We start from the raw sequence: 27,557 nt of genomic DNA, 5'->3' as shown, positions 1-27,557 counted from the left end.
CAGTGAAATCAACATTTACCAATAAAAATCTAATCATTCCAAGCCTAAAAATATTTATATACAAACTTCATAATTGTTTTGTGCTTGATAAGCTGTTGTGTTGTATAAAGGTTAGCACAGCAGACAGGAAAGTATAATGCCTTGAGGGCAGGGGACTGGACTAGATGACCTGTTAAGGTCCCTTCCAGTCCTATGATTCTAATGTGGCTGGTACCATGTTAGAAGTTTTGCAAAATATTGGCAATAAAAGAGCAAAACGTTCAACACTGGACTCGTGCCTTACCATACCAATTTGAGAAGGGATATTTGTTCCTGAAACACTTATGTTTTACAAATGCTTGTGCTCAAAAATGAGCCCCTGTTCCAGGGGAAACTGGAATGCATTTTTCTGAGGTAAAATGAGCCCACGCCAAGTCAAAGGTTGCATAGAAATTTGAATTTTCACAGAATATTTGCTTATATTTAGACATCTTGTTGAATTTCATTGAAAACCTAAATCTGAGAGATGCAAACTGGCCCCCAAGACACAAAATTGCATCAGTTTTGCACACTTCTGCACAACCGTTAAAATATGCATGAAAAAATAATTTAGGGCCCAATCCAAAGCCCACTTAAATAAACAGAATGATTCCCATAGACCATCGACTATAAGGGAACTGTATCATTGAATGGGTGCAATGAATGGCAGCATTTGTTTGGCTAGTATAGGTTCTGAATATAAGGTGTGTGCCAACGATGATTTCAAACCATCTGAGGTTCACCCAACGCTCAGTTTGGGGAAGTATCCAAAAAATGAAGTTTAATCAAACCCCTTTGGTCTATGTCGTGAGAACAAGCTCTCTCATGAGAAATCCAGAATTTCCAGGGGCTGGTTAAACTATGGCCAAGAACAACCTCTGTCAGATTTATTGTTTATAATTCTGCTTTTTGTCTGTTCTTCTTCAACTACAGACAAAAGGCCTGATTCTCCTCTTACTCAATTGTAAATCAAGAGAAACTCTACTGAAGACAACTGAGTTTTTCTGGTGTAAGAGGAGAGTCAGGTCTGAAGTTATTCTTCCATAGAGCTTTCACTTTTTCATTTCCTTTGGGGAGGACAAAATGAAAGGGGATGGATAAAAAAAGAAACCAGTGCACAGAATAGAGACATTTATAAGCAGACATATTACTGTATATTTTACTTGCGCCATCTTGTCACCATGCTTTTCTGATTATGCAGATCTTTGACAAGGTACCATCCAGTATAAAGGTGAAAAAAAGAGCTTAAAAAAGGGTGGTATAAATTTGATACAGATCTTTCAAAAAAAGTGATGATCAAAATAAGTTGCTTTCTTACTACATTTTCTAGAAATTACTAACTTGGCTGTTCCTTGTCACTTTTTAAAATCACAGAATGCACCAGTCCAAAATAAAGAACAACTAAATATTTCTCACTTTTTTTTAAAGTTAGTTTTCAGTAGAGCTTGGTAAGAAAAAGAAAAGCATCTGAAATACAATCATCAAAAATCTTCCCATTCTAACAAAACATATTGCAAGTGCATCTCCTTCAATTTTGCTCCTTGGTAGACTATTTCCAGGCCAAGTTTCAATCTGGAGTGAACTGTGTTATAAGTAACTTCTGAGACTGGGGGTGAATATATGGAAATATTCGTCAGTCTTAAAATGCTAGCAGCACTTTAGCGGGCATGCACAGGTATATCAAAAGAGTAGAGCTGCTGCTTTTACTTTTCAGTCTTTTGATTTGCTTTCAATTCAGGTGCTGTACTGTATATCCAATATACAATAACTAGTAATTAAATTCTGGCTTTTCAGTGTACGCAAAAAAGTGACTCTGTCAGGTATATCTGATGTTCACAGCCTGATATTGTCTATTGGTAAACGTGGGTCCAAGACAGAGAGAGTGAAGAGTCTTAACTAGAGTTGGCATCTGTTCTGAGACTGTTCTACTCAGCACTCTTACTCTCTGTCACCTGTCACACAGCATCATTCCAAGCACTGGACAAGATCACCTCCAATTTTGCCATCTTTGCAACCCTAGTGGCAAAGCAACAGCAGTAGTAGCAGCACTGGGTGGTTTCCTACCGTCAGATTTGTATTTTGCTAGCATTGCCCCTTTGTCTTATTGATAAGCCGGAGGTTGACCCCAACAGCAAATTTCTTCACAGTGACACGTCTCCCCTTTGGAGATGCAAGCCTTCATTTTCCTTCTCACCCAAACCAAGCCACAACAAGATTCAGACTGTAAGTGTTTACAAATATCAAATGTGAGTCTGTGTCTGAATAGATTTATATTTCAATTAATTTATCATTTCAGTTCTTAAGATATCCCTTCAACAGCAAAATCCTCTAAATCGCTGATTGAAATGATGTCCATGTTTGTAGCTGGACTCGTGTCTCTTGTACAATTACACTGAGTTTCCTCAGCATGTTGACTGTGAGAGTCAGATACAGGTTCAATATAGGGTTGACTCTCTGGCGATTGAGCATCTCTGCCGTCTTGCTGCCAGTCTTCATCTGCTTCTGCTGGTGCTCCTGGTACTTTCTGCATTAGTGGAAGAGGTTCAGAGAGCTGGGAAACTGATCTCATAGTTGCCACAGGTAAAGGTAGTGCACTAGGGTACAATACACAAGGAGAATTAAAATTTTCCAAAGAGGCGGTTTGGTGTAAGCCCCTTTCTGAGGAATGGATTGGTACTTGGATGTATTTGCCAGTTTCTGGCTCATAAAAAGTCTTGAAATGAACCTGACCGGATAGATCGATAACAAAGTACTGCCCTGAGTCAGGATCTTGAAGGACTTTACGCTGAGTTGCAGGTAAAGAGGGTGTGGGGCTTACTGACCGGGCACCTCTGAGTCTCATCATGCTAGATTCTGAAGGAGGGAAAGGCGAACAAGACACAGGAGATGGTGGAGAATGGATCAGGGTTATGGGGGATAATGGAATCTGTCCAGAATGGGACAGATTTCTCACAACAGTATCTGTGTGCTCTGTTTGAAGGTTCTTCTGCTGTGCCTCTATCTTTTTTCTCTTGTTTGCCAGTTTTTTTGCTCGGCGCAGGGCCTTTTCGCTTTTTGGTGGCACAGCAGGTGGCTTGCCCAGCGGTTTCTCCATACGACTCTGCAATCTCTCGTTTGTCATTCTAGAATCTCTGGTGTCCTCAGTGAGCAGGCTCCTCCGTGTTGAATCGAGTATTTCCTCTGCAGAAATATCAGCGTTGTTCTTTGTTACCAAATTCAACAAAGTGGAATTTGTAATATCCTCTGCCTTCGTTACACTGGCACTGGCAATTTTCTCTGATAATGGACTGGTAACAGCGGAGCACATAATGCTCTCTGACTTTGGGCTTGTTACAATGGTACACGCAAGATCGTCTAACACAACAGGTGTTTCTTCCAAGTATCTGATGTCTCTTGAAACATCACTGGTTACAGGACAATACACGTGGTTCTCTAATATTGAGCTTCTTGCCGGAGAACTTATCTCCCTAGTGATTATTTTTTTTGCACATGACCCACCTCTCCGATTAGACAAAAGATAATTCTTAAAATAATTTGCCTTCTCTTCTGAAGGGGAGCCCAATTTGTTTTGCGCTAAGCTAGCTCCTAAAGCTGATTTTGACCGTGCTAAGTAGTGCTTCGTCTTTCCAACCGTGGGCTTCTCTTTGCTGCAGTGAACACTTTCCTCATTACTTTTCCCAACTTTATTTAATAAAGTATGAGTCACTTCATCATCTTCCTTTGACGTCCTTAATGAAAAACTCCCTACATCTTCTGAAAGGGTGGGCTCCCATATTAGTTTGGTGTTATCTGCCCCTTGAAAGCCCATGCTAGCTGGAGTAGATCCCAATGCACTGGCATCCTCATTTCTGATTAGTGCATCTCTTGCATCCTGTTCTTTTATGTTTCTTGATAATGACCGGTAAATCTCTTGAATGCTAGGTGTACCTTGGCCCTGCCTGTAAAGCTGCTTGTCTTTCTCTACAGTAGCTTCCAATCTGCTTTCTGTTTCCCTGTAACTACTACTGATTGTGTCTTCTGAGGACAAGGACCTAAGCAGAGGTAGCTTGACTGCCTTTATCACAGGAGATGATTTGAATGTGTTGTCTTTAATCAGAAACAGACTGGGTTTGAATGAATTTGAAGAAAGTGGTGATGCTGGCTCTTCTGACTGGGAGGTGGAAGTATCCTTGTTGCCTTCTGCTGCAGAATTCATACTATTGACCTCTTCCCTCTTCTCACTCATCAATCTCTCTTCTGCCATGCTCTCGCTCTCACCCTGTGCCACCTTTCCCTCACACCTCTCTTCCGTGCTAGTGTCACAGTTACTAAAAGCATAATACTGCAACTCCTCTTTCCCTACTGTTTTCCCTTTCCCTTTACTACTTTCCTTGTCATCTACATTCATTTTATTCCTACTCCTTTGGCCTTCCTCAAGGCATGCTTTCTGAAACAGCCGAATCAGTGAAAAGGGCTCCTCCTGAAATGGCTGATCGACTGTGGTCACAAAAGAGTATTCAGAAGAACTACTGCTGCTTTTGCCTTTATTTTCATTGCTACTTCTTACACTGGTTTGATTTGCACTGTAAGGAACACCATCTTCTGCTGGTGAAAGAAGTTTGGGGAGTATTTTAGGGTCATCATTTCCATCCTGGCTTTCAGCATCTCTCTCACTTTTGTGGTCTTGTACACTGGAACTATACATTTGCATTTGCTGTGCAGCTTTTGCATTTGCACTGTCTCTACTATAGCCTTTCAGTGACGGATAATGTCGACTTTTCCTTAAACCGTGTTCGTTTGACTGGTGTCCAGAGACAGACACATTTTCACTGTTCTCAGTGTTTTTCAATAGAACTTTGTTTTTTGAATCATCCTGTTGCAAATTGTCCTGATTTTGGTAAAATGAAGTATTTACTGTTGCTTGGGGTGAACTTAAAGATAGGTAATTATCTGTGAAGTGTCCCTCTAAATCAGTTTTATTGTCCTTTTCCTGGATACTATCAGTTTGTACAAAAGGGCCATGGCTTAATTCATCTCTCTCTGCAACCTCTAAGCTACTTTCTTCTAGAAAAGTGGACACTGTCGCATTCATTTTTATACTTTCTTGTTTCATGTTTTCCTTAGTCTTATTTTTCTCTTTTAAGAGAGGAGAGGGACTGTAAGTGCTTTTAACACGTTTTCGGACATCCTTCAGGTTGAATAATAAACTTGGTGCTTTAGACTTGTAATTATCCCGAGATTGATAATCACTAAATCCACTTCCCTCATGTTCTTTTGCTGCTGCAGTGTCAGGTATTGGTGGTGTCAGCAGCACTGGTTGATTTTCTGTCTCTTGTTTTAATGGTATGATTGGTGTTAAAAGTTTTGTGATGTTGAAAGAGGGGCTAATGGATTCAGGGGAGTTTACCTGGTTACCTACTGCAGTTGTGTCAGCAAAAGGTTCGACAGCAGATGGCTTTTTATAAAAAGAGAATTCTTCTCCACTGAGCTGTAACTTTTCATTTGAACTCTCATATGCTTTCACCGCTACCCCTTTTATATTCCTCTGTTTCCTCCATGGTGGACAGATATAGTCCAATTCAGGTTTTGTTGCCTTCTTCTGAGTGCAAGTGACTTGGGACACAGATGGTGGTGGAGGAGGGGCCTTGGATACAGGTGATGTGGGGGGAGCAGGGACCTGGGATATGGGTGCTAGGGATGGACCAGAGACCTGGGGTACAGATGTTGGTGGAACAGAAACCTGGGGTACAGATGTTGATGGGCCAGAGACCTGGGGTACAGGTGCTGGTGGAATAGGAACCTGAAACTCAGCTGCTGGAGGGACAGGATGTACAGGTATTAGTGGGCCAAGGACCTGAGGTACAGTTGATGGTGTGACATGGTCCTGGAATTCAGTTGTGCGGGGAAATAGATCCATTAGGAAATCCTTTTCCTGAATTCTAGCACCTGTGGCCTTTCTGGGTGGTGGTTTATGTTTAGATGTGTAGGATCCTGTAACCAATGGTGTTTCTTCAAAGTGTGTAATAGCCTCCTTTTTTGGTATAATATCTGCAGATTCCTCTTTTTCACTCAGTTTATTATGATGGGCATTCCATGATTCAAAAGCACTGTTCTCACTGTGAAGAAAATTGCCCTTTTTGGCTGGCTCTTTAACTTTCCCACGCCTGTTTTTGACTGTCTTTTTAGAAGAGCTGGTGAGATTTGCCTTAAATACATTTGAGGTGTCCATCAGTGCAGGATGATAACCATCTGGACCACAATAGCCCACATCAATTTTATTATGTCTTTTCTGGACCTCACGTTTGTCACTGAGCCAGTGGTTATCTCGACACACATCAGAAAATTGGGAAAGTTCCCTTTGGATGTTTAAAATCGCTGTGTCATCCCAGAAAGCCATGTCATTTCCCTGAATTAATCTGTATTTTTGAGAACTATTTTTAACTGGCTGTTTGACTGCTCCCAGGGAACCTTCTGGACATTGGTTTTCAGTCTTATCAAATGTCTTAATCAAACAGGACACTTTAGAGACATGTTTGTTTTTCCTTGGCCCAGATGCTGGCAAACTTGGCTTTTTCCTTTCCACAGTGCTGTTTTTAGCTACTTTTTTCTCTTCTTGAACAAGTTTTGGTAATTGCTGGAATGTTGTAGCCCGTGTTGTATGCTCGTTGTTTTTCAACGATAACTTATTGCAGATATTACTTTTCTTGATGGCATGGTTTAGTGTCCCTTGGTGAATTTTACTAGATAAGTGGTGGGTGATTTCCGGTGAAATGACAAGCTCCAATTCCTTGTCAGATGCTTCAAGCTCTGCCACGCACAAACTCTTGAATGCTCGGTCTGTGAGGCTGCATACCTCTCTGTCTGTATCATCCAGGAGGCTCCCTAAACTAGAGGAGTCACTAAGTCCATCCATGTGTTTCCTATTTCCCTGCATTGTCTTTGTGAGTCATGAATAAATTATCCCAAGCATTAATTGCATATGTCAAATAGGTAGAAGATTCTATTGGATATTCCCAACTGTTTGCAATGTTTTCTCCTAGAATTCTTCTTCCAGAATATATTGTTTTATATTAATTCACCTTATGGAATCACAAAACGGGAGTTTCTCCTCTGCAAAACCAACAGACATGAAAATAAAAATGAGCGTACACGGTACAATCATCCTGTCCTACATAGAGCATCTTCAATTATTTTGATCATATATTTAATTGAATCAAAATATCAGGAATCAAATAATTAGTATTTAAAAATATTTTTATGTTGGTCACTTTAAACAGGTATCGCTGGATAGTTCAATCACTGGAAGGTGCCATTGAATTCATAAGAGAGACAGCAAAGCACTTAAAACCTGATTCAGCAAAGCACTTAAAACCCATTGATTTAAATGGGACTTAAGCACATGCTTAAAGTTAAGCATGTGTTTAAGTGCTTTGCTGAACAGGGGCCAACACTTTTACATGAGAAGAAAAGAGACAGTTATAGGTTTAACACACATAAGTAGGCTGAAGTAAACCTTACTCAGCCCTAACTGGTGTGAAAGCTACAAACTGCTTTGTCTTCAGTAGGATTTTACTACTTGTTAGTTACCAAATATTAAACAAAACATGGTAAGACTATTAATTTTTCCGACAGTGAACACACCCTATAGAGACCCGTAATAATCAAAGATTGAGTAAAATCTAGACGTTATAGGCTGAGATTTCAAAAAATGTGATCCCATAGTTAGGATCCTAATAAATGGCTAGATTTTCAAAAGCATTGAGCACCCAATCGTTCCCATTGATTTCAGGGGTTTACTTGATATCTGACCACTTATTTAGGTGCTTAAACATGAAGGTTCAGGGTTTCAAGCTACCCAGAGCCTTTCTTCAGGGTTGACTTTGCTTCCTTCCCCAGCTCGGTGTAACTCAAAAGCTTGTACCTTCCATGAACAGAAGTTAGACCAATAAAAGATATTCCCTCACCTACCCTGTCTCTATTCTATTCAGGTTCTTGTACCAGCTCAGCTCTGTGCTAAAAGACATCAATAGACTTGCACCTGCTCTCACCAAGATCACACTTGGTCTTTTAGGACATATTTATCCCTAGCATAAACCCACTTGAGTAAGCAGAGTTATACCAGAGATAAATTTAGTCCATTGTGTATTAACAAATCCCAGGCTCTTGCCACAAAATATTTTCGCCAAGTATGTTAGAATGCAGTGGATCTGGTATCTTGAAATTGAGGAGACTGCTAACATCAGCATAGCCAGCAGAAGGCAGGACAGCCTAGGGGGACTCCATTAGGCCCGCTAAAGGAGCACAAGCAACAATTGTTCTCAATTTCCAGAAGGGACAATAACAAAAGGCAATAATTGTTAATGGTTCAGTCAGAGGATGTCTGGGCCTCCCATTATTCCACTGGTATTATGCAATTTAAAGGCCACATTGTAACAGCTTTTGGCCCCCTCTACAGCAGCCTGCTGTGATGGACCAGGGCTTGCTGGGGAGTATTCTGAACCCAGTGGAGGGCTAGTGTGGCTCCACTCTACCTCTAATGCAGAGCTGAGCTTTATAGGCACAGTACAGCCCTAAACTAATTTTGATTCTCCCTGTGTGTGTGTGTGTATATATATATATATTCAATAGCATGAGCCAGGCTGTTGAATAAAATGCCCATCATAGACCTGAGATATGAAGTCTGGATCCAGATCTGAATTCCCCCTATGTTTTGATCCAGGGTTCCTGTTCCTTTAAAGAGGTCTCCCATAGAAATGGCTTGACAGCTGGATGCTGAGATTTCAATAAACTCCCCAAACATGGCTCAGGGGTGGCCCATATCAGGGATATTTCAGGGAACAGTCTTGCTCAGATGGGTTATTCAGATTTAGTTCTTTCTTCAGATTTAACACTTCTTACCCTCCTGCTCTCATTAAAAACTCAGCCAACCTATACCTAGATTCTCCTGGCTATAGTAGAACCTGATTCTGTCCCCACAGCAATATAACTCCATTGATTTCAGTGGAGCTACTCCCGATTTACTCTAGAATAAGAGCACACTCAGGCCCAATACTTACTGATACTCCTTTTCCCTCTGTCTAGGATTTTTCTGACATGGTTTAACCTTCCTAACCCATCATAAATTATGTTCAGCCAAAACAAAGAGAACACAAATGACATGCCATCCCATTCTTGCTGGGGCTCTTACCTGTTATGTGAGTGGATATTGCAGGCCCATACCTTTTGTGTGATTTTGTCATCCGTGCTTGGGTGTATTTAGAACTTCCTCTCATGCTTGCATTTGGCCTCATTGCTGCCCATCTTTAGTGAGGAGTTAAAAATAGTTCAATGAAGTAGATTTGGCAGATGTAGTGTCCTAATATGTTTTCGACCTTCAGCATTTTTGACCTCTAGTGAACTCTGCAATTCAAAAACAAATTCATTTGTTTGTGTGAGCTGAATTAGGTGTGACTGGCTCATGTATTGGAGCTATTCATTCATTCATTCATTCACACTGGAATAACCAATTGAGTGGCCAATTGCAGACTGTCATTGCTGCTCTGTAATTCTCAATTTAGCGCAGTTTTATACAAAATCAGCACAATTTGCAATGAACTCTGACACTGCAATAATTTCTCTTGCTTCACTTTTTCAGCTCGCAGTGGAAGTTAGAGGCCTAAGTACCTTTTGAGGATCTGGACCTTAATCCTTAATGCACTCAAGACAACAGGCTTAATATTCCATACTGGTTCCTCTGTGCCCTCAGTTTAACACCCCAGTGTAATCTGCTTTCCCTTGCTGTTTTTTGGCCCAGCGCACCAGTTGGGGAGCTAGGTCATATTGGCAGCCTAATCGAAGGGGAGAGATGTTTTATACAGCAGGAAGGCAGGGAGCTAGTACCAATCCCCTCAGTCTCCCAGCAGCAAGAAACTACTTCTCCCCAGCTCTGTACTCTCCAACACATGAGAAAAACCCTTGGAAATTAGCCAAGTATTAAACGCAGGAGAATTAAAATAAATTATGTCTATCTGGCCAAATTTAGAGAGACAAGGTGGGTGAGGTAATATCTTTTACTGGATCTTTATTTCACTGAGAGAAGTTGGTCCAATAAAAGATATTACCTCATCCACCTTGTCTCTCTAATATCCTGGGACCAACACAGCTACAACAACACTGCATACAGCCAAATTTAGTTCATTTTAAAACACAACAGTATTTCATGTATTTTTGCCAGGAGAATCTGGTATTCTCCCAGACAGCTGACAAAAAGGGAACTGCAGGGGGGAAATTTTGAGAGCTATGAAAGTGAACTACAAACTTGTTTAAAAAAATAAAAAACGGCACCAGGAAAGCTACTGCGGCCAGGTTCGACACTTCAGGGTAGTAGGGTAGGGAGCCTTTCATCTTTTGGCTGTTCATTTGATGGCAGCCCAAGTTGATGAAAGCCAGGAATTGCTACTGCATGTTTGGCATTTTGGTAGTCTATGAATAGATGAGGATTAGTCCAGTTCCACCCTTCTAACACTCAGGGTATGTCTACATTGCAATTAGACACCCTTGGCTGGCCCATGCCAGTTGACTCGGGCTCATGGGGCTCAGGCTAAAGGCCTGATTAATTGTGGAGTAGACGTTCAGGCTCGGGCTGGAGCCCAAGCTGTAGGATCCTGCAAGATTGGAGGGTCCCAGAGCTTGAGCTGCAGCCCAAATGTCTACAGTGGAATTAAACAGCCCCATCCCTGAAAGCCCAAGTCAGTTGGCATGGGCCAGCCAAAGGTGTCTAATTGCAGTGTAGACAGACCCTATGTAGCAGCTGAAGCAGAGAGCAGTGACTGAATGAGCTGTGGTCACTGAGTGCTCCTCCCTCTCCAAAGGGTGGTCCTTCATGTATAGAGCCAAGACACTTAAAAGAGGAGTGGTGTATGGGGGGAAACATGCTGCTGTTTCCAGTGCTGCCCCTCTGCTGTGGAGAACGCAGAGAATTTCAGGCATGTTTTAGTTAAATACAAACAGACTGAATTTTCCAACATGGATTAATATTCACCAGAAAGATAAGCAAAGATCAGAAAAAGGAAACAGTACAGATTCCGTATTAGAGATGGGGTCAAGCCACAGATAGTGAATCCAGATCTGCACATTCCCAGAGCATTCAGATCCAGGATTTTGGTTCAGCCCATTATAAGGATGGGACCAACTGTGAAGTTTGGATCTGAATCCAGGTCCAAACTTCACCCAAGTTCAGCCAGGTCCGGATCTGGTGCTTTGATTTCAGGCCCATATCTATTAAATATCTACCTGCCCGGTTGGACTCTTGTGCCTTTTTGCCACTGTTGTCTTTGGCAATAAAGACAATATTCACTACCAATGCACAAGCAACAGAAGAGCAAGTCTTGATGTTTTAAGACCTAAGAGAGTAAGCTGCCTACGTGGAAAGAAAAGCAGCTAACTACTGTTAGAAAAAGCACTGAAACTGGATTTAACCATTAGCAGGCCTGGCACTGGGATGAAGAACCTAGCAACTAGGCTAAAAGAGAAAACCTTTATGTGGGGTCCACCTGATAGACTCTCCCTGATCATGGATACACACTCTCCTCAAAACAAAACTATTCTCACTTCTTGGGAATTTATCAGTGCGGACCCCTAGAAACTCTAGAAAGGCTCTCCATCGATGTGATGATGAGCTTCACCAGCAAGTGAACCCACAATGCATCAGTCCACAGTCACTGCTGGGTGAGCTGCAAGGTGTTTTCCTCCTTTGTAGTTTGGTTTTAAGGGGAGCATCAATTTAGTCTTGACTCAGGGAAAACTCCCACTGACTTCAGTCAGAATGTTGCATGTATAAGGACCTCTAGATAGAGTCCTGTATGGCTGGGGTTGACTAGATACCTGCTCTGGTGTTTTTGGGGCCCACGCTGCCTTTTGGTTGCCATGAAACACATTTTAAGTGTGCACACAGCTAGTGTCAGATGTGGGGTGCTAAGTGTACAGACATGAAGTAGTAACAGCGATAGCAACCGAGTGTTCACACTGGCTCGAAGAACCTTTCATCATTGCAATGTAACTGAAAGCCCTCTAAAGTGGCAAAACTGAAATAAAGGGATAAGCATTTTAAGAATACAGCATAATCTGTTAGAGGAACAGAATGTCAGCAACCCAAAGTCACCCAGCATGATACCACAGCTGAAATATTGGACAAAGAAGCTGTTTATAACCCACTGACTAACCTGGTGAAGCCACATTCCTTTACTCTTTTGCACAGACATGGCAGCCAGCTGCACTCAGTGAGGCCCTGGAATTACATTTGAAATAGCTGTAAAATTCAGGCGTGGATCAGAATTCAAATTGTTCCATTCAAGGGACTTTGTGTTTGGCCTATTGTAGAGGCTGCGGCAAGGGATAAAGTTTGGAGGTGGATTGACAATACTCTAAAGCACAGAGTTTTCAGTGTAGGCTCGTCTCTGATCTGAAATAATTAAAGCACTTGTATAAATGTGAATATTTAAGGGAGCTAACTCTGGGGAAAAAGGGTGAGTTTCTTTCCTAACGGACTTATCGCAGGTTTTCAGTGGAGCTCTTCCATGCCTAGCCAGTTGTGATTAGGGGGTAAGATTACACAGGCTATTTCTGTTCTGGCAATGATTGAATGTCAGCTTTTGGGCAGGGGCTAGGTAAGCAGTAAACTTGACTCAAGGCTTGTGACATCACTGTTGCTGCAATATCTGAAGACAGGTTTTTATTTTTCTCCTTTGGGTCGGCGTTTGGTTGAAATGTTGCACCATGATGCATCACTGTGGCATTTTGGCAGGGACTCTGCGTGTTACATTGCAGCCTGGAGTCATCAGCCCAGCCTTGCCCTGGCGGGTGGGTATCTTTTTATTTTTATGTGATGATTTCTCCATGTGGCACTGGCTGTATGATATTCATCTGCAAAGAATCCCAAAATATGTATCCACAGGGTGAATACTGGGCGAGGTTTATTTAATGGAGTGCTTTGCTTGCACTTACTACTTCCCCAGAGCCTCTCATCAGAGGATTCCTAAGCTCTTTGCAAATAGCAATTAATGCTCACATACCCTGGTGAAGCAGATCAATCTCTAATGAACTGGTCATTGCTTATGCAGACACACACACCACAACCCTCTGTTTGGTGGGAGGAGAACTGCTCCCCCATGTGTCATAGGTTTCCATTGCTTACAGCTAATGGCTGTTGTCTTTTGGCTCAAGGAGTAGTGGTCTGTTTCTTTGGAGAAGGAGGATCAAAGTTCTTCCTGGCAACAGCAGGGCTAGTTCCACATGGCCATGCTATTCAGCACAGTCCTGTGTGGTCAGTCATTTATTACCGTATCATCATCTTCATTTTGCAGATTGGGAAACTGAGGCACACGGGCCCCGCTCCTGAAAGCTATTTAGGCACCTGGCTCCCATTGATTTTAGTGGGAGTTAGGCATCTAAATACCTTTTGAGGATCTGGGCCAAAGATGCTTCAGTGACTTGCTAAAGGTCACCCAGTGAGTCACCGTCTGGTTGAGACAAGAACCCAAAGCTTCTGTACATAGAAAATCACAGACACCTCTACTCTGGTATGTGAAGTCTCAACCTAACAGTGGATGAGCTGGGCTGCTTGGAATGAAGAGACCCCCCTGGACATAACGGGCCACAGTCTCAGCTCGATCAGAGCTCTGCTCACCGCAACGGAGGGTAGGGAATCAAAGGCCATATTTGTGCTCCCCGAAGCCTGGGCCTGCTGGGGACTGGGTCAGCCCACAGTGTAACTTAAAACCGCCTCAGAAGTGTTTTGAAATAAGCTGGGATCAGATAATAACTGTGGGAGGTAGGGTAGGGTGTAATTCCTAGCTCTGACATCCGCAGCAATGACAGGCCGAGGCATGGCAGAAGGGTGTGTGCCACATAGACAGGATTCCAAGGGCTCTGGAGAAAGAGAATTTCTGGGTGGAGATGACCATAAGGTGCAATATGTGAGTAGGCCTGTACTCTGACCTGCCCCCTGTGGGGTCATCTGCAGTTATGCAAAGTGAGCACGAAGTGGTTGTCAATGGGAACCAATCGGATTTCTCCAATCTGGGGCTGTGAGGGAGTTAGCATATTGCACCAACATTGCTGAGGTATATAAAACTACACAAGGTGCAAGACCATGGAGAATCAGGACTGAGATGTTTCAGTGATTCCCTCGAGACCAGAACAAGGATTGTGAATGCAGAGATTGATCAGGGAGGCAACAATGATGTTAGAACTAGTGTAGGTGCCTTCCAACTATCCAAGTATAACATGGTTGAATGTTGCAGTGGCAGATGATTTGGAAAAACCCTGGGTCAAATCCTCAACTGGTATAAATGGCTGTAGCTCCATTTCAGCTGAAGATCTGCTCCAACAATAGTATCTTGGACAGCTTGCTCTCGACCATAGCAGAGGCTCTTCTTGACTTCAAGCCAACTTCTCTTATCCGTTAAACTGGTATAAATCTAGAGTAACTATACTGACATCAGGAAAGTTACGTTGGATTTATATTAGTGTAACTGAGAGCAGAATTTGGCCCTGTGTGATTCAAACTACATTTACCTCCACGGCCAACTCCTGTGCGTTACTCATAAGAACATGAGAACAGCCAGACTGGGTCAGACCAATGGTCCATCTAGCCTAATATCCTGTTTCTGACCATGGCCACTGCCAGATGCTTCAGAGGGAGATGAGGTGAGCTGTAGCTCACAAAAGCTTATGCTCAAATAAATTTGTTAGTCTCTAAGGTGCCACAAGTACTCCTTTTCTTTTGAACCCAGTTATTCTTATGGGCTTCACAATACCTCATGGCAACAAGTTCCACAGGTTGACTGTGAGTCCTGCTGCCCATTAATTCTATTGGGTGACCTCTTGTTCTTGTGTTACGTGAAGGGGTCTGGCTAAGTTACTGTGATCGTAACATAGTAAAGGGGGAACATAGCCACAAGGTGATGTTGTGACTAACATGTCAAGCCGAGAGATTTTAAATCTGTTTATTGCTAAGCCCCAACATTTAAAAGTCCTGAGTCAGACCCCCACCAAAATCATGAGCTTTAAAAAGAAATAATTAAATCATGCTTTTTGGTCACTCTTCTGATTTTTAACAATTCTCCTTACCAATTTGCGTTGCCGGTTCTCACAGGTTTATAGTGAGTATGGCGACTTTGCTCCTCCGTGCAGGAGCACTTGAGAATCCACTGAGAACAGGGCACCATTGTGCTAAGGACTGGTCACACACAGAATAAGAAACGGTTCCTGCCCTTCTGAGCATGTCTACACTGCAAATGGGAGCGAGCCTCCCAGCCTGACTAGACAGATTGTTGTAGCGGGTCTGGCCCTAGTGCACTGAAGATAGCTGCGTGGACACTGGGGCACTGGTAGAGGCTAAGGCTAACCATCGAACTCAAGTCCACCCTACCCCTGGGATCCAAGCTGGAGTGGCTAGTTGAGTTTCTGCCACTGCTGTCAGTTTTTTTTAATGCAGTAGCTCAAACCCCACTGCCACGAGCCTGTCTGCACAGGTGGGGACACTTGCTTTCAGCTGCAGTGTAGACACACCCTAAGATCTTACTGCAAAGCATGGGGGGGAGTTTGTGATATGGGATCTGCAGGTAGGATTTACTAAACGAGTCTCATATAGGGGCCACCAAAGCTCCATTAGATGGGAATGGCTTTTGATCCCTGCTGAGCTGGGCAGGCTCCAAACAGGTGATCTAAAGGTGCAAACTTTCATTGCTCATTAATAACTCCAGGGGTACTCATTTGTAAACAAGCGCTAAACTGACACTGTTTGAACTGAGGCTGCTTTCTGGAAATAAAGGTTTATTACATCCAGTTCTGACCATTGGAGCTGACACCGGCAGGGCGTGCCACTCTCTGCCGAGACAAACAAAAATCTCACAGGCTTCTCTGCACTTGAAAATTAGCATGGATTAAGGGGTCAAGTGCATGCTAAATCTGCCACACTCTATTCAGAAAGGGACCACTCCTGTTTGTCATATGCAAATAATAAAAATGCAACAGTAAAACAAACTGTTAGCACAATATCCAAACCTACTTCTAAATACAAAACCTTTGCAGTCACACTACAGACCTCATCTGCTTCAACTATAGCAGTGACTACTGTGTTATTCTCTGCCTGGATGGGCCCATACAGGGAGATGCAACACATGCATTGCCAGTGGGTTACACAAGTATTTGTGAGACATCAGTAAAACATTGGGCATTGGAATTCTTGGTTTCTATTCCTGGCTCTTGGAGCAGAATGTGGTCTAGTGATTGTTGTAGCTTGAGTTATATACACACACCTAATCCGGCTGACATGCCCCTTTTGAAAGACTGCAAAGTGGATGAGAGTTAGATCTGTTTTATTAAAAACATGGTTTCAATTCCCAGCTCTGCCTGAAGTGACCTTGTGCAAGTCCTCCATTATCTTAGCTGTGAATCTGCTATATAAGTTCCCTTGAAAATATAAAATGTTAGCTAATAATACGGGCCCAGAAATATCGACAGTGGTCAGAAGAAAAGTTAGCACTAGAAGTGATGGCTGGAGATCAGTGCATGCTCTGTAGCCTACCGGGCATTGTGATGGGAAGTGCTGTGCCCTGGTTTGGTTTCCCAAAATGCACGTGAAGGCTGCAGCTTTTCACATCATCCCAAGACTGCCAGCAGCAGTGGCCAAAATCCCATTATTTAAGATAAATTCATGAGAGCTGGCAACACTGCTTAGGAGGAAGTTGGAGTGTGATGTGAAAGATAAGCATAGTTCTCATTGTGTGTGTTATATGTCCCCGTGGCACCTGATCTACAGAGGAGGTGGGTCTATTACAGCACCCTGCTATTGAGCCAGGCTATTTAGCTCGAGTGGTAGAGGTTGGGGCCACAGTGTATTTAGCACCCCCTGAATGTCCTTCAATAAAGGAAATCGTAGCAGGTGGCCTGTTTCGTTTGGAAGGAGGAAAAGATTTGCTTGCAACACAATGAGTGTTACGGGGAAAGGTTTTTTGCTCCTCCTGTTTATGCCATCCCAGAACCTGTGCCCTGCCCATCACCTTTGAAGCAAGTAAGATCCTATGAAGTGCAAAAATGACCAGGAATGAAGAGGCAAAACCAGTGTGGGGAACGTGGCAAGGTACAGGACAGGAAGGCAGAGAGCAGAGCATCAGGGTCCTAGAGAGCCACAGGACAGGAGCTGTGTGCACTGCCCTGTAACTGACACAAGCGGATGATATTTAAGCATTAGACACTGAAGAGCAGGCATTTCTTGCCATTAAATAACTAACTGGAGGAGGGGTATGCCATGGTGGATCTCTGCAGTGGCACAGCTAATGGAGAGCCGCCAAGTTCCATGTGATCCCTAGGATCAGAGTTGACAACACAGATCAGAAATCCACAGGCCAGTTTTATCTTGTATGGAGAAATCCTTGTGGCTCTGTGGGGGGGATGATCCCACAGAGACCAGGATTCACAGATTCCCAGGCTAGGCCAGGCCACTGGGATCATCTAGTCTGACCTCCTGTATAACCCAGGCCAGAGAACTGCCCCCCAATAATTCCTAGAGCAGAAAAAAAATCCAACCTTGATTTACAAATTGTCCATGATTGAGAATCCACCACTACCCTGGGTAAGTTGAGGATTCCCCTCAGTTCTGTCCCTCTCTGAAACAGCAGATTCATGTCCCACCCCCGAGACTGTGGAAGAACTTCCCCAGAGTCAGATGTGTGGGTTCAAACCTCCTTTCTAGTGACAAAATTTGGGCCAAGGAGGCAGGTTTTCATCTCCTGTCTTCCCCTCTTCAGTAAAAGGAAAAGGATGACATTTCCCAGAGAAAGAGCGGAGGAAAGCAAAAGATCCTAGAGCAGAGTCAAAAGACACAAAACCCGCAGCAGAAGGTGCTGGAGCTAGACACAAGTGGAAAACAAGTTCCCACAGAGAGGGAGGTGACAAAAGAAAGAAATAGGACCTGGAAGCAAAGATAGGTAGAGGCCCAGAAGCAGAGATAGAGAAGGCCCTGGAAGGAGAGACCCAGACAGGCAGAGTGACACCTGCAGTCATGGGGAGACTGCAATGCTACTGAACTCTGGAAAGTGAGAACCAGAGGACGGGGACCCTGTGGCACTTCCCCCTGTCACTTACACAAGAGTATCTGCAGCAAGCATCTGACCTTGGTAGATTTATCCATCCTTGGGAAATATAAGACTGACATCCACCTGAGCCGGACTGCATAACCCCGTCCACTACACCTCCGCCCTCTCCTCTTTCAAGTCCAGCCTTAGGTCAATGAAGTGTCTGTACTCCAGTCCACCCCAGAAGGAAGTTCAGACCCACACACACACAAACACAACCTGAGAAACTAACAAGATGCAGTGGCGTCAGTCAAGGGAGGCCCTGGGGAGGGTGAATGTGGCTCCCTTGAGGTTTTTGCTCTTGCTCAAAGTTCCATAGGCCACGGAGTTAGGGGCCCCGACTGCTGTTAAGCAGCGTTCCTGTACTAAATCAGTACAGCTGCTTCCTGAGCAGGCCAGAGCTTTGCTCCTGCTGCGGTGGTCACAATGCTACAGAAATTTGGCCCAGCCACCCCTCTGTCCAGACCAAATTGCCCAATGGTGTTTTGACCTGGGGAGTCTGTTTCTGTATGTCGGAATACGGGGGCATCTTCTGAGAATTTGACTCCTGGCCACCCCGGCTCATGACTGTGTGGTGAGAGAGAGAGGAGACTCCCTGGTCGAGAAAGACCCAGGGTCCTTGTGGAGGGCAAGCAGAGACTAGAATAGGGTCTGTGCTGTTGTGGGTTGGGACCAGAATTTGCTCCCCACACTCAGAAATATCTGAATTGGCACCATTGACCAGACATGTGCTGCAATCATTTGTTTTTTCCTGGCTCCCCCTCTATCCCTACTTTGTTCTTTTTAATTGTTGAAGTAGGGACTTTGTTGCACTTATTTTTCTTGGGGAGGGGAAAAATCATATTTCTGGATCCTCCAAGGTGTTGAGTGCAGCCAATAAATTTCTAAGTACATTTAACTCCTACTGCAGGGCTGTGTCTAATATTTCCAAGCAAACATTTTGGACAAGTCTACGATGATTTGTGAACCATACAGAACTTTGTAAAGATCCTGTGAAATCCAGAATATTGCAGGGTTTATTAAACCAAACTCCTTCATGCACAAAATGGACATCAAGGTTTGAAGCTTGTTTTTCAGTTTTTATCAAAAACAGTATAACACTTTTATACTGATCCTCCATTATTGAATGCAAATTCAGAGGTTTCATTCAAAATGCATCATGGGAAAATATACCCAAGCTGCAAATAGGAAGTCTGGCTTGTCAGACAGGTGCAAGTGATTCATCAGAAAATTTCTCAGCAGCACAATCATAAACCATTGAACATCCTTCTTAAACAGGCACCAGGCACAGCATTTTCAGGCTACATCCTACACACCAAGCCAGAGTCTAGCTTGACCTGCATCCCATGGAACTTCAGTGGGTTCAGGGGGGTATAAGTCCGTGGAGAATTAGGCCATAAGCAGATAAAAACCAAGAACCAGTTTCTCTAAATCCAACCCCTATTTTTGCACTCTTGGGACAGAGACTGAGGTCTTTACTCAGTTGTTACTCAAACACCCAGGAGATTGCCTGGGTAAGTTCAGACAGAAACCGAGGGCCGAATTCTTCCTTTATTCCAGATTCACACCTGTGTAATTTCATCAACTCCACTGGAGTTATGGCAGAGTTAAAGCAAGGTACATGGGAGCAGAATTTGAGCCTGAATAGAGGCCTTGGCATTTGAGTCATTAGTAATAACCAGTGTCAGAAAAAGAGCAACTAAACTTTAGGCCTTTTACTGTCAGTCTGGATCCGATTCACTATTTCTTGTTCTCCAGCGATTCTGCATTTCCGTGCACCCTGGGCTCAGTGCTAGTTAACACCAGTACAGATATAATCAGAGAACTTAAGGCCAGACGGGATAATCATATCATCCAGTCTGACCTCCTGTCTATCACAGGCCACCCTGACACCACTCCACACCCGCACGCTAGCCCAACAACTGAAATTAGACCGAGAGCTGAGCTAAGAGCTGGCAGGGCAAACAGCTCAGACCCAACAGGGATACATGGCTGGGAGATTCAATTTCCAAGGTTTCTTGCACATGCTGCAGGAATACAGCTATTTCATTCTGACTCCCTGCTGTAGCCTTCAAAGCTCAGTAGCTTAGGCCCTATCACAAGTGTTTTGCCAACCTAGTGAGGGGGAGGGTGGGGAAGGAACGAAAGCTTCATATACATGCCAGCATGTGTGATCCAAAATTACAAAGGAATCAATTTGACATAGTAATATCTTCCCTATGATTATATCCTACTCCTCAGAATTTGTCCCCTGCCTCTACTGTAATCATATGAAATGTGTACAGAACCAGTCTAGTGGAGGACAGGGCCCTGTTGTATCAACCAGGCAAGGTACTAACAAGCTTCAACAGGACTTTATTTTGAAAGTGGAAACCTCTTTACCAAGCTGCTGCTGCACCCTCTGTTCTCTCTCCCAGTCTCTCAACTCTTCCCCCTCCTTCCTGTTTCCTGTCCTTTCAGACTCCCAACAGCCAGTGCTCCCAATTCTAATAATTACAAGCAACATCTAAACACCACAGGCCCCCATCTGCCTACATAGCTCCGGAGATGTGTGTGGAACAGGTGCTCATCCATGAAATAACCTTGAGAGGACAAGACACAGGGCCTTTTCTCTTTCTCTCTCTCTTTTATTGTCTCTTTCTTGAGGGATCTGTGCTCTTGGATTCTCTTCCTGTTAATGAGCAACCTACCAGCAGCCTTCTTCTGAGTGACATGGATGTTCTTCCTGTTTCCTCTTTGACTGCAGTTGGTGTGGGCTTCTTTCTGGACGATAGTTGATGGGCTCCTAGGATTTACTGTTCCTCTTTGGGAACCAGATTTAATGATTTGTTCTCAGTGCTGCTGTGCCTATGTCCTAGTTCCTGTGCTCTCTTTTAAGGCAATGCTCTGAGTCCTTGACAGTCGGTTGCTTTTGATTATAGAAATTTATTATAAAAACAAAGAAAAATGACAAGTATCCAGTTCTAACCAGAATCTAGTCCTGCTCATAGATAAGTTTGTTGTCACCCATCCTGTATACTGTATAACTCACCGTCGCCTCGGTAAGGCCAATTCCCTCTCTGTGCATCCATTGCCACAGCAGGTGTTTAATCCAGGGTCAAACGTTGAATTTTGGAACCCACCCAGCAAGGCATTATTGTAAAATACTTATTCTCTCATTTTATCCTCCTTCCCTATTTCCTATACACAGCGGGAGTGGGAAAACTGGCTAGCAGATCTCCTCACTCCTGGCTCTCCCACTTGCCTGGCTGAGAGGATGGAAAAGGCCTTAAATCAGTTTGTTTCCCAGAGGTGTGCTTGGCTACTGCTGGACGCTGTATGTCACAAACAGCACCGCTCAGTGCAAACAGGCAGCAGCAGACTCCACGGTCCTGCTGAGCGGAGCATCGCCCTCCAATCAGGAGTCTTTTTGGCCCAGGTGTTGCTGGGCCCCAAGGGCCAAGTCTACCTATGTGTACATCTCTACATGCAATTCAAAGGCATGCTCAAGAAGTTCGACCACATAGGTAAACAAAATTACTTCTCAATCCAAACCTTTTGTGGAAACATACCATATATCAAATTCTAAGTCATTCTACAATGGCTCAAGCAAAAAGACTGACAGATTTGCCTGGATAACAATTACAGGGGCTGGTCCATTCTCCACTAAAATCGTAAGCCTGCCTCAACAAAAATCAATAGCAAAGCTCCCATTATTTTCCATAGGTGCAGGATCAGTTCTATGTTTTCCCTTGGCATGATGCAGTATGTATACCTACGCTACTTTGTGTGGATGCTACATCACGTTGTGTGGCATTTCTTCTTAGATCTGTGCATTGGAACACAATGTCTTGTACAGTGAAAAAAACAAACAAGGGCATGGCACACACAGCTGAAATATACCAGGGCCAGGGCAAAGGGGGACATCAAAATGAGCTAACTTGGATGTAATCTAAAATAAAGCTGATACCTAAGCAGAACTGACTGTAAGGTATGGCAACCCATGTGTGATCCAACGAAAGCTGATGACAGAGGCAGAGCTGGAGAGGCAGGATCTACAGTAGCTGTGAACTGGCAGATTTTGCTGTTTGCTGACTTCACACGTTAATTTGATTCCTGGCCAGAGTTAATCTTGTTAAGCTTCTTCAGAGGCTTTGCTAACAAATTAAAGGGCTTCCACCCCCTCCCCCCCCCCATCTAAGTGCAGGACATGAGATAGGAAGTTTCCAAGCATTGTTCTGATCCAGATCTCTAGCACATTGTTCCAAATAGCTCCAGAAGTAACACTTGAGAGCACACACAAGGCAAGGAAAAGGAAAGGCTGTGATGTAAAGGAAGTGCTGCTGGGATGTAGCTCAGTGAGAGACTTGGAAATGAGTCTGCACCGCCACCAGGCCTCTTCTATTTGTGACTAGATTACTTGGATTCCATCATTGGAAAATTTAGATTAATCACTCGCAATTAGTGCCTCTGCATACATCACTATTAACAAGCCCAGGAGCCAGGCAATAGGGAACTCAGTTAAAGAAACACTCCCCATGTCCATCCATGACCATGTGGGAGGACAGCAAAGGAATTCTGAGAGAAGGGAAAGCCATTATCCTAAGTCTAAGGGGAGAGGGTACCCTCTGATGATCTCACAAATGGATTCAAATGGATTCTGGAAGGGAGCAAAGATCTGAGCCACCCACTTCATACAGGGCCAGGACTTTATGCAAGTGGCAATCACCCCCAAAACACATGGACATGCAAGCAGTGCACATGAACCTGACAAGCAGCACAGCACTCACCATCTGATCTTGTTGTATCTAGACACAAATCCTGATGAATGTGCACCAAATCACACAGCTTGCACAAGCCAGCTCGTGGCAAACAACCAACTCAGGCCAAATGCAGCTGGCACAACTTCACTGAAATAAGTGGAGTTGCAATTACTTGCCTGTAGGCAAAGTTTGTTCACCACCAGTGCACAACTCTCACACCCACACCCCAGGATACATGCTCTCGGTTACATACCCCATACGCGTCTGGTAAATATTTCACCAACCTGGATCCTGAAACACAAACCACCTCACGGTGCAACACACAAACACTGGAAACACACAACTTCCACAAACACCTCTCACAATGGCAAACATAGAGGACATGTAAGATACACAAAACTTCACGTGTCTTCTTGCATGCTACACTCCACTGCATTATATGCAGAGAACAAAATCCTAAATAGATTAAAAAAAACTCAGCGGCTGAATTTGCCTGATCAGGCAACTCTCACTATATCGATAAACCTGGATAAAGTGAACAAACAAAACCGCATTTCAGGCAAATGGAATTTCTCTGGTCCTGGCTCTGATTTCTTTTTCGATCTGCACCCTTGCTCAGCACTGGTAACACCAGCACAGACAATTAAATCCTGAGAGCAGACAAGGCAAACAGCTCAGAGTAACAGGTAGGAATGAAGGATTAGGGTAATCAATTTCTGGTTTACACTGCAGGGATATAGCTATTTCTTACCCACTCTTTGTTGTGGCCTTCAAATTCAGTAGATACGCCCCTGTTACAAATAGTTTGCTAATCAAGTTGGGAGTGGGAGGCATAACATGTGCACATAATTTGAAAACACTCGGATACCACAGCGACAAACATGGTGGATAGATAGATTTAATTGTGTGTAGTCCAAAATACAATGGGATCAATTTTACCTATCAGTATTTTCTGTAAGCTAAACCTTCAGGTCCTTACTCAGGAGTTTTGGTCTTTGTGCAGATAAAAATCCCATTGACTAAGAAAAAAAGTATATGGGCTTCAGCATTTGACCCCATGTTTATTACTTCTTTTCCATTCCTTTACACCCCTTCTCTATTTCCCCCATTCTTTCTTTCCAGCCTGCGTCTTGGCAATGATGGTAAACTAGTGCAGTGTCCCTCTGACCAATACCAGTATAAAATTAAACATCTCAATGGCAAATTCAGCTTCCATCAGCCCCATAGGCCCAGGGTTTGAATCCTCTTTTCTCCTCAGCTCTCTTAAAGGGTTGCCTAATTATAGATTAAGTAACTAAGCATAATCAGTCTGGATTCTCAAGATCTATCTGAATTATTTAGCCTTTTTTTTAATTTTTGCTGATGAGCTTTGCAGCTGGGATAATAAAACACGGTTCCCTGTGTTGGCAGATTGAGACGTTCCTACAACAACTGCCCTCCAAAAGCTCATGTCATTTAAGAAATTTTCCAGCGATTAAAATTGGATACATGTGATAGTCCCAGTCATTTATATCGGTCCCTTTGTATTGCCTACACATTTGAACTATTTTGTTTTTTAATGCACTCATAGCATGCTCATTGCATAGAATTTTTCCATTTGTCAAAAAAAGGAAAAATATCCCCCAAAACCCTACACATATCCCCCCAGAGTTTTAGAACTATCTTTTGTGTATGCAGTAACCAGCTGCAGAACAAAATCTATTTGTATTGCTTAAAGTTGTTTACAGCACAATATACAGTCAAGCAACACACTTAAAGAGACATTCAAAACAACTTAGTAACCTTTTTAAAGGATCAAGCTAATTTTCCATATAACGTTACATTTTATTGCATAAACACTACTGACGTGAAAAATAACAAAAACCCAACAACTTTCCATCTGGAGATTAGGGACAATCCTGCATTCTCCAGAATGGGAGCAGATGGACAAGAGTAACCAAAGAGTCTTTTCACCTCTAATTACTGTAGGAAAAAATATAAATGCTGCTTAATGTTTCTCATCTGATCAGTTGCACAGTTGATATTCAAGTGCACACGCACTCATACACACACACACACACACATAGAGCATCATTTCCCTATTTTAAAAAGTCCATGTAATTTTCCCCCTTACCTTCTGTGATCCAGTTTCCTGATCAGAAATAGTACAGCATTGTGCTTTCTTCAGTTAAGCCAAAACCTTACCCCACTCTATAGAAAAGTTAGCTTACTACTAACACTTCCCATTATTTATATGCTCCAGGATGCCCTTTTTAACATGACTCTTTAATGGGAATAAGAATTGAAAACAAAACAACAAAAAGTAGAGAAGACCAAGCTCTGAGCCCTCACAGACCTGCCTAGCCAGGTGAAATGAAGTGAGCAAGAAATTCAAAGTTACTAAAATGTACTTAAATAGATATCAGGCAAGGGGAAACCAAATGGAGTTCATGCTGGGGAAGAAGCAAGCATACTTATTAGAATAACCATGCGGTGTCAAGTAACAGACATACTCACTCATCAGCTATTTTTACACTGCCAGTAGTAATGCTTCAGAGATACTTGGCAGAAAATGTTATGTGATTGGCCGGCCACTGCCAATGATTCAAACCTTAAAGCATTGCGTTTTCAGGTCTCTAGATGGTGGGTGAAAATGTTCATTAAAGTGACCATTAAAGACAATATCTAAAACATGAGCTCATGAGTAACACATGATTGTCCCAATATGCCAGTTCAGAAATAGCTCATTAGTCATTTCAACATCAGGCCTGGCCAAATGTATCCTGTATTCTTAGTGTAAAGACCCCTGCTTTGCTGTCATCATCATGAGCAGCCATCGTGAAAGGGATGCTGTCATGTTGTTCATTATGAGAATTGCAACAGGGTATGAAATAATAGGGGGAATACCTCAAGAAGTCAGCAAGCTAAGTTTTGGTCTCAGAAATATAAACAATGGGATGTATTCTGAGCAGCGCTGAGTCTGCCCAGCTCCCTGCTGAAGTCACTGGGAGTTGTGGTTGCTCAGCACCAATCAGGACCTTGGCACACTTACTGTAGCAAAAACAAGAGACAGAACCTTCTTGATTACACACCTGCTCCCATTGAAGTCAACAATAAAGCTCTCACTGACTTTGCAAGGAGCAGGATTGGGCCCTGGGCTTGTTTGCATTATAAAAAGGTTTTAGCTACAGATGAAATTCACAAGTCACAGCAATGTGAATAATCATCAGAGTAATATAGCATCCTCTGTCTGAGGAACTCAAAACACTCTGCAGGCATTAATGAACTAATCCTTACCATGAGGTAGGTCAGAATCATTAACCCCATTTAACCCATGGAGAAACTGAGGCACAAATTAGTTAAGGCCCATGTTTTCAAAGGTGGCCTTTACTTGTGGATTCCGAACTTTACACAACTAAATGATTCACCCAGAATCCCCCAAAGAGTCTGTAGTAGTGCCAGGTCTGTGCTTTAACTACTAGTCCATGCCTCCTTTGTAGATTATGGGCCAAATCCAGGTCCTATTTAACTCCATGGCATTTTCCCCTTGTGATGCCAAGATGTGGCCTGATATTGCTCATATTTCCGAGTGCTAGTTGCACCTCAGCCCCTGATCACATATACCATGAGAACTGGATTATGGAAACACCCTCAACTCGTGAGAATTCATGTTTGTTGCAGAATGAGAGTGAAAAAGAGATCTTCCCCTCAGATCTGGGCTGAAAACGAAAGACAGCCAGGTGAACTTTAGGCACCCACAAACACTGATGAAGGGGAAACCGTCTCTTTCACACACAGCTCTGAAAACCTCTGCAATGTCTCTGCTAAAGATAGAACAGTCCCACTGTCTGTGAAGAGAGTCAGGTACAACCTAGTCTCTGCCAACTGCTCGTGACCCCTCTGTATAGGTGACTAAATCACAGCTGAAAAGGTCCCTGTGGAAATTAACCATGGCCTTCGAGTGCTGGAAGGAGCAGCTGATTGCTTTATGCAAAGGGGATGGCATGTTCAAGTGCAGTGCATTATTGGCAAGAAAAGCTTCAAGTGGAAAAACCCAGGACAGCCTGTTATCTGAAAAAGGCACTGTCAAATTACTGTGGGCTAATAAAAATATTATATGTGCTTTCCAGTCTAAAGCTCATCCGAAGCACTAATCATTCTATTTGTGCAAGTGAATGGATAATGAATAGATACATTACAAACTTTAATACACAAACTAAATGCAGAAATAACTTTGCCTGTTGCTAAAATGAAGCCACCTCTGGGCTGAAACAGCTTAACAGAACACAGCAAACACAATACAGTGGCACACAAGTCAGTAGCAAAAATTCCTGCTGATTTCACTGGATGGTGGATCAATAACAGATCCCTTTAAAAGTGCAATGAGAATTTAGTTAGACTGGATCCTGCACTGAACACATTCTAAAGTTCATAAAAGCTTATTATAGTTTATAAAAATATTTCAATTAAAATAATAGATAGATAGATTAGATTATTTAGCTCTTCCCCCACAGTGCTGAGCATCTAGACACAACTGTCCTGGGGGGAGTGCTTGGAAACCAGGAAGTGAAACTGAGTATAAACAGAAAGGGAAACTGACCAGTCTTTTTTCACCAGGCAAACTACAGTCGAACCTCAGAGTTAGGAACACCTTGGGAATGGAGGTTATTCATACTCTGAAATGTTCATAACTCTAAAGAAAACATTATGGTTGTTCTTTCAA

At 43.1% G+C, this 27,557-nt stretch overlaps 1 protein-coding gene across 1 annotated transcript; it reads right to left on the bottom strand.

Moving 5' to 3' along the window:
- Nucleotides 1-25,316, bottom strand: C7H10orf71 (chromosome 7 C10orf71 homolog). Its single transcript, XM_043518512.1, has 3 exons — nucleotides 24,969-25,316; nucleotides 9,185-9,396; nucleotides 1-7,107 (listed from the first exon to the last, which is right to left on the bottom strand). Exon 3 carries the CDS (start codon nucleotides 6,929-6,931, stop codon nucleotides 2,318-2,320), a length of 4,614 nt encoding a protein of 1,537 aa, XP_043374447.1. The 5' UTR covers nucleotides 6,932-7,107; nucleotides 9,185-9,396; nucleotides 24,969-25,316; the 3' UTR covers nucleotides 1-2,317.
- Between the last annotated feature and the right edge of the window lie 2,241 nt (nucleotides 25,317-27,557).

This window comes from Dermochelys coriacea, chromosome 7 (assembly GCF_009764565.3).
Source record: "Dermochelys coriacea isolate rDerCor1 chromosome 7, rDerCor1.pri.v4, whole genome shotgun sequence".
In the NCBI taxonomy this organism is placed as follows: domain Eukaryota; kingdom Metazoa; phylum Chordata; order Testudines; family Dermochelyidae; genus Dermochelys; species Dermochelys coriacea.
This window is presented reverse-complemented; position numbering and strand designations above follow the sequence as displayed.

Bases quoted from the DNA above. Each gene is read 5' to 3' on its own strand.
- C7H10orf71 (XM_043518512.1), bottom strand. From the start codon at position 6,931: ATGCAGGGAAATAGGAAACACATGGATGGACTTAGTGACTCCTCTAGT.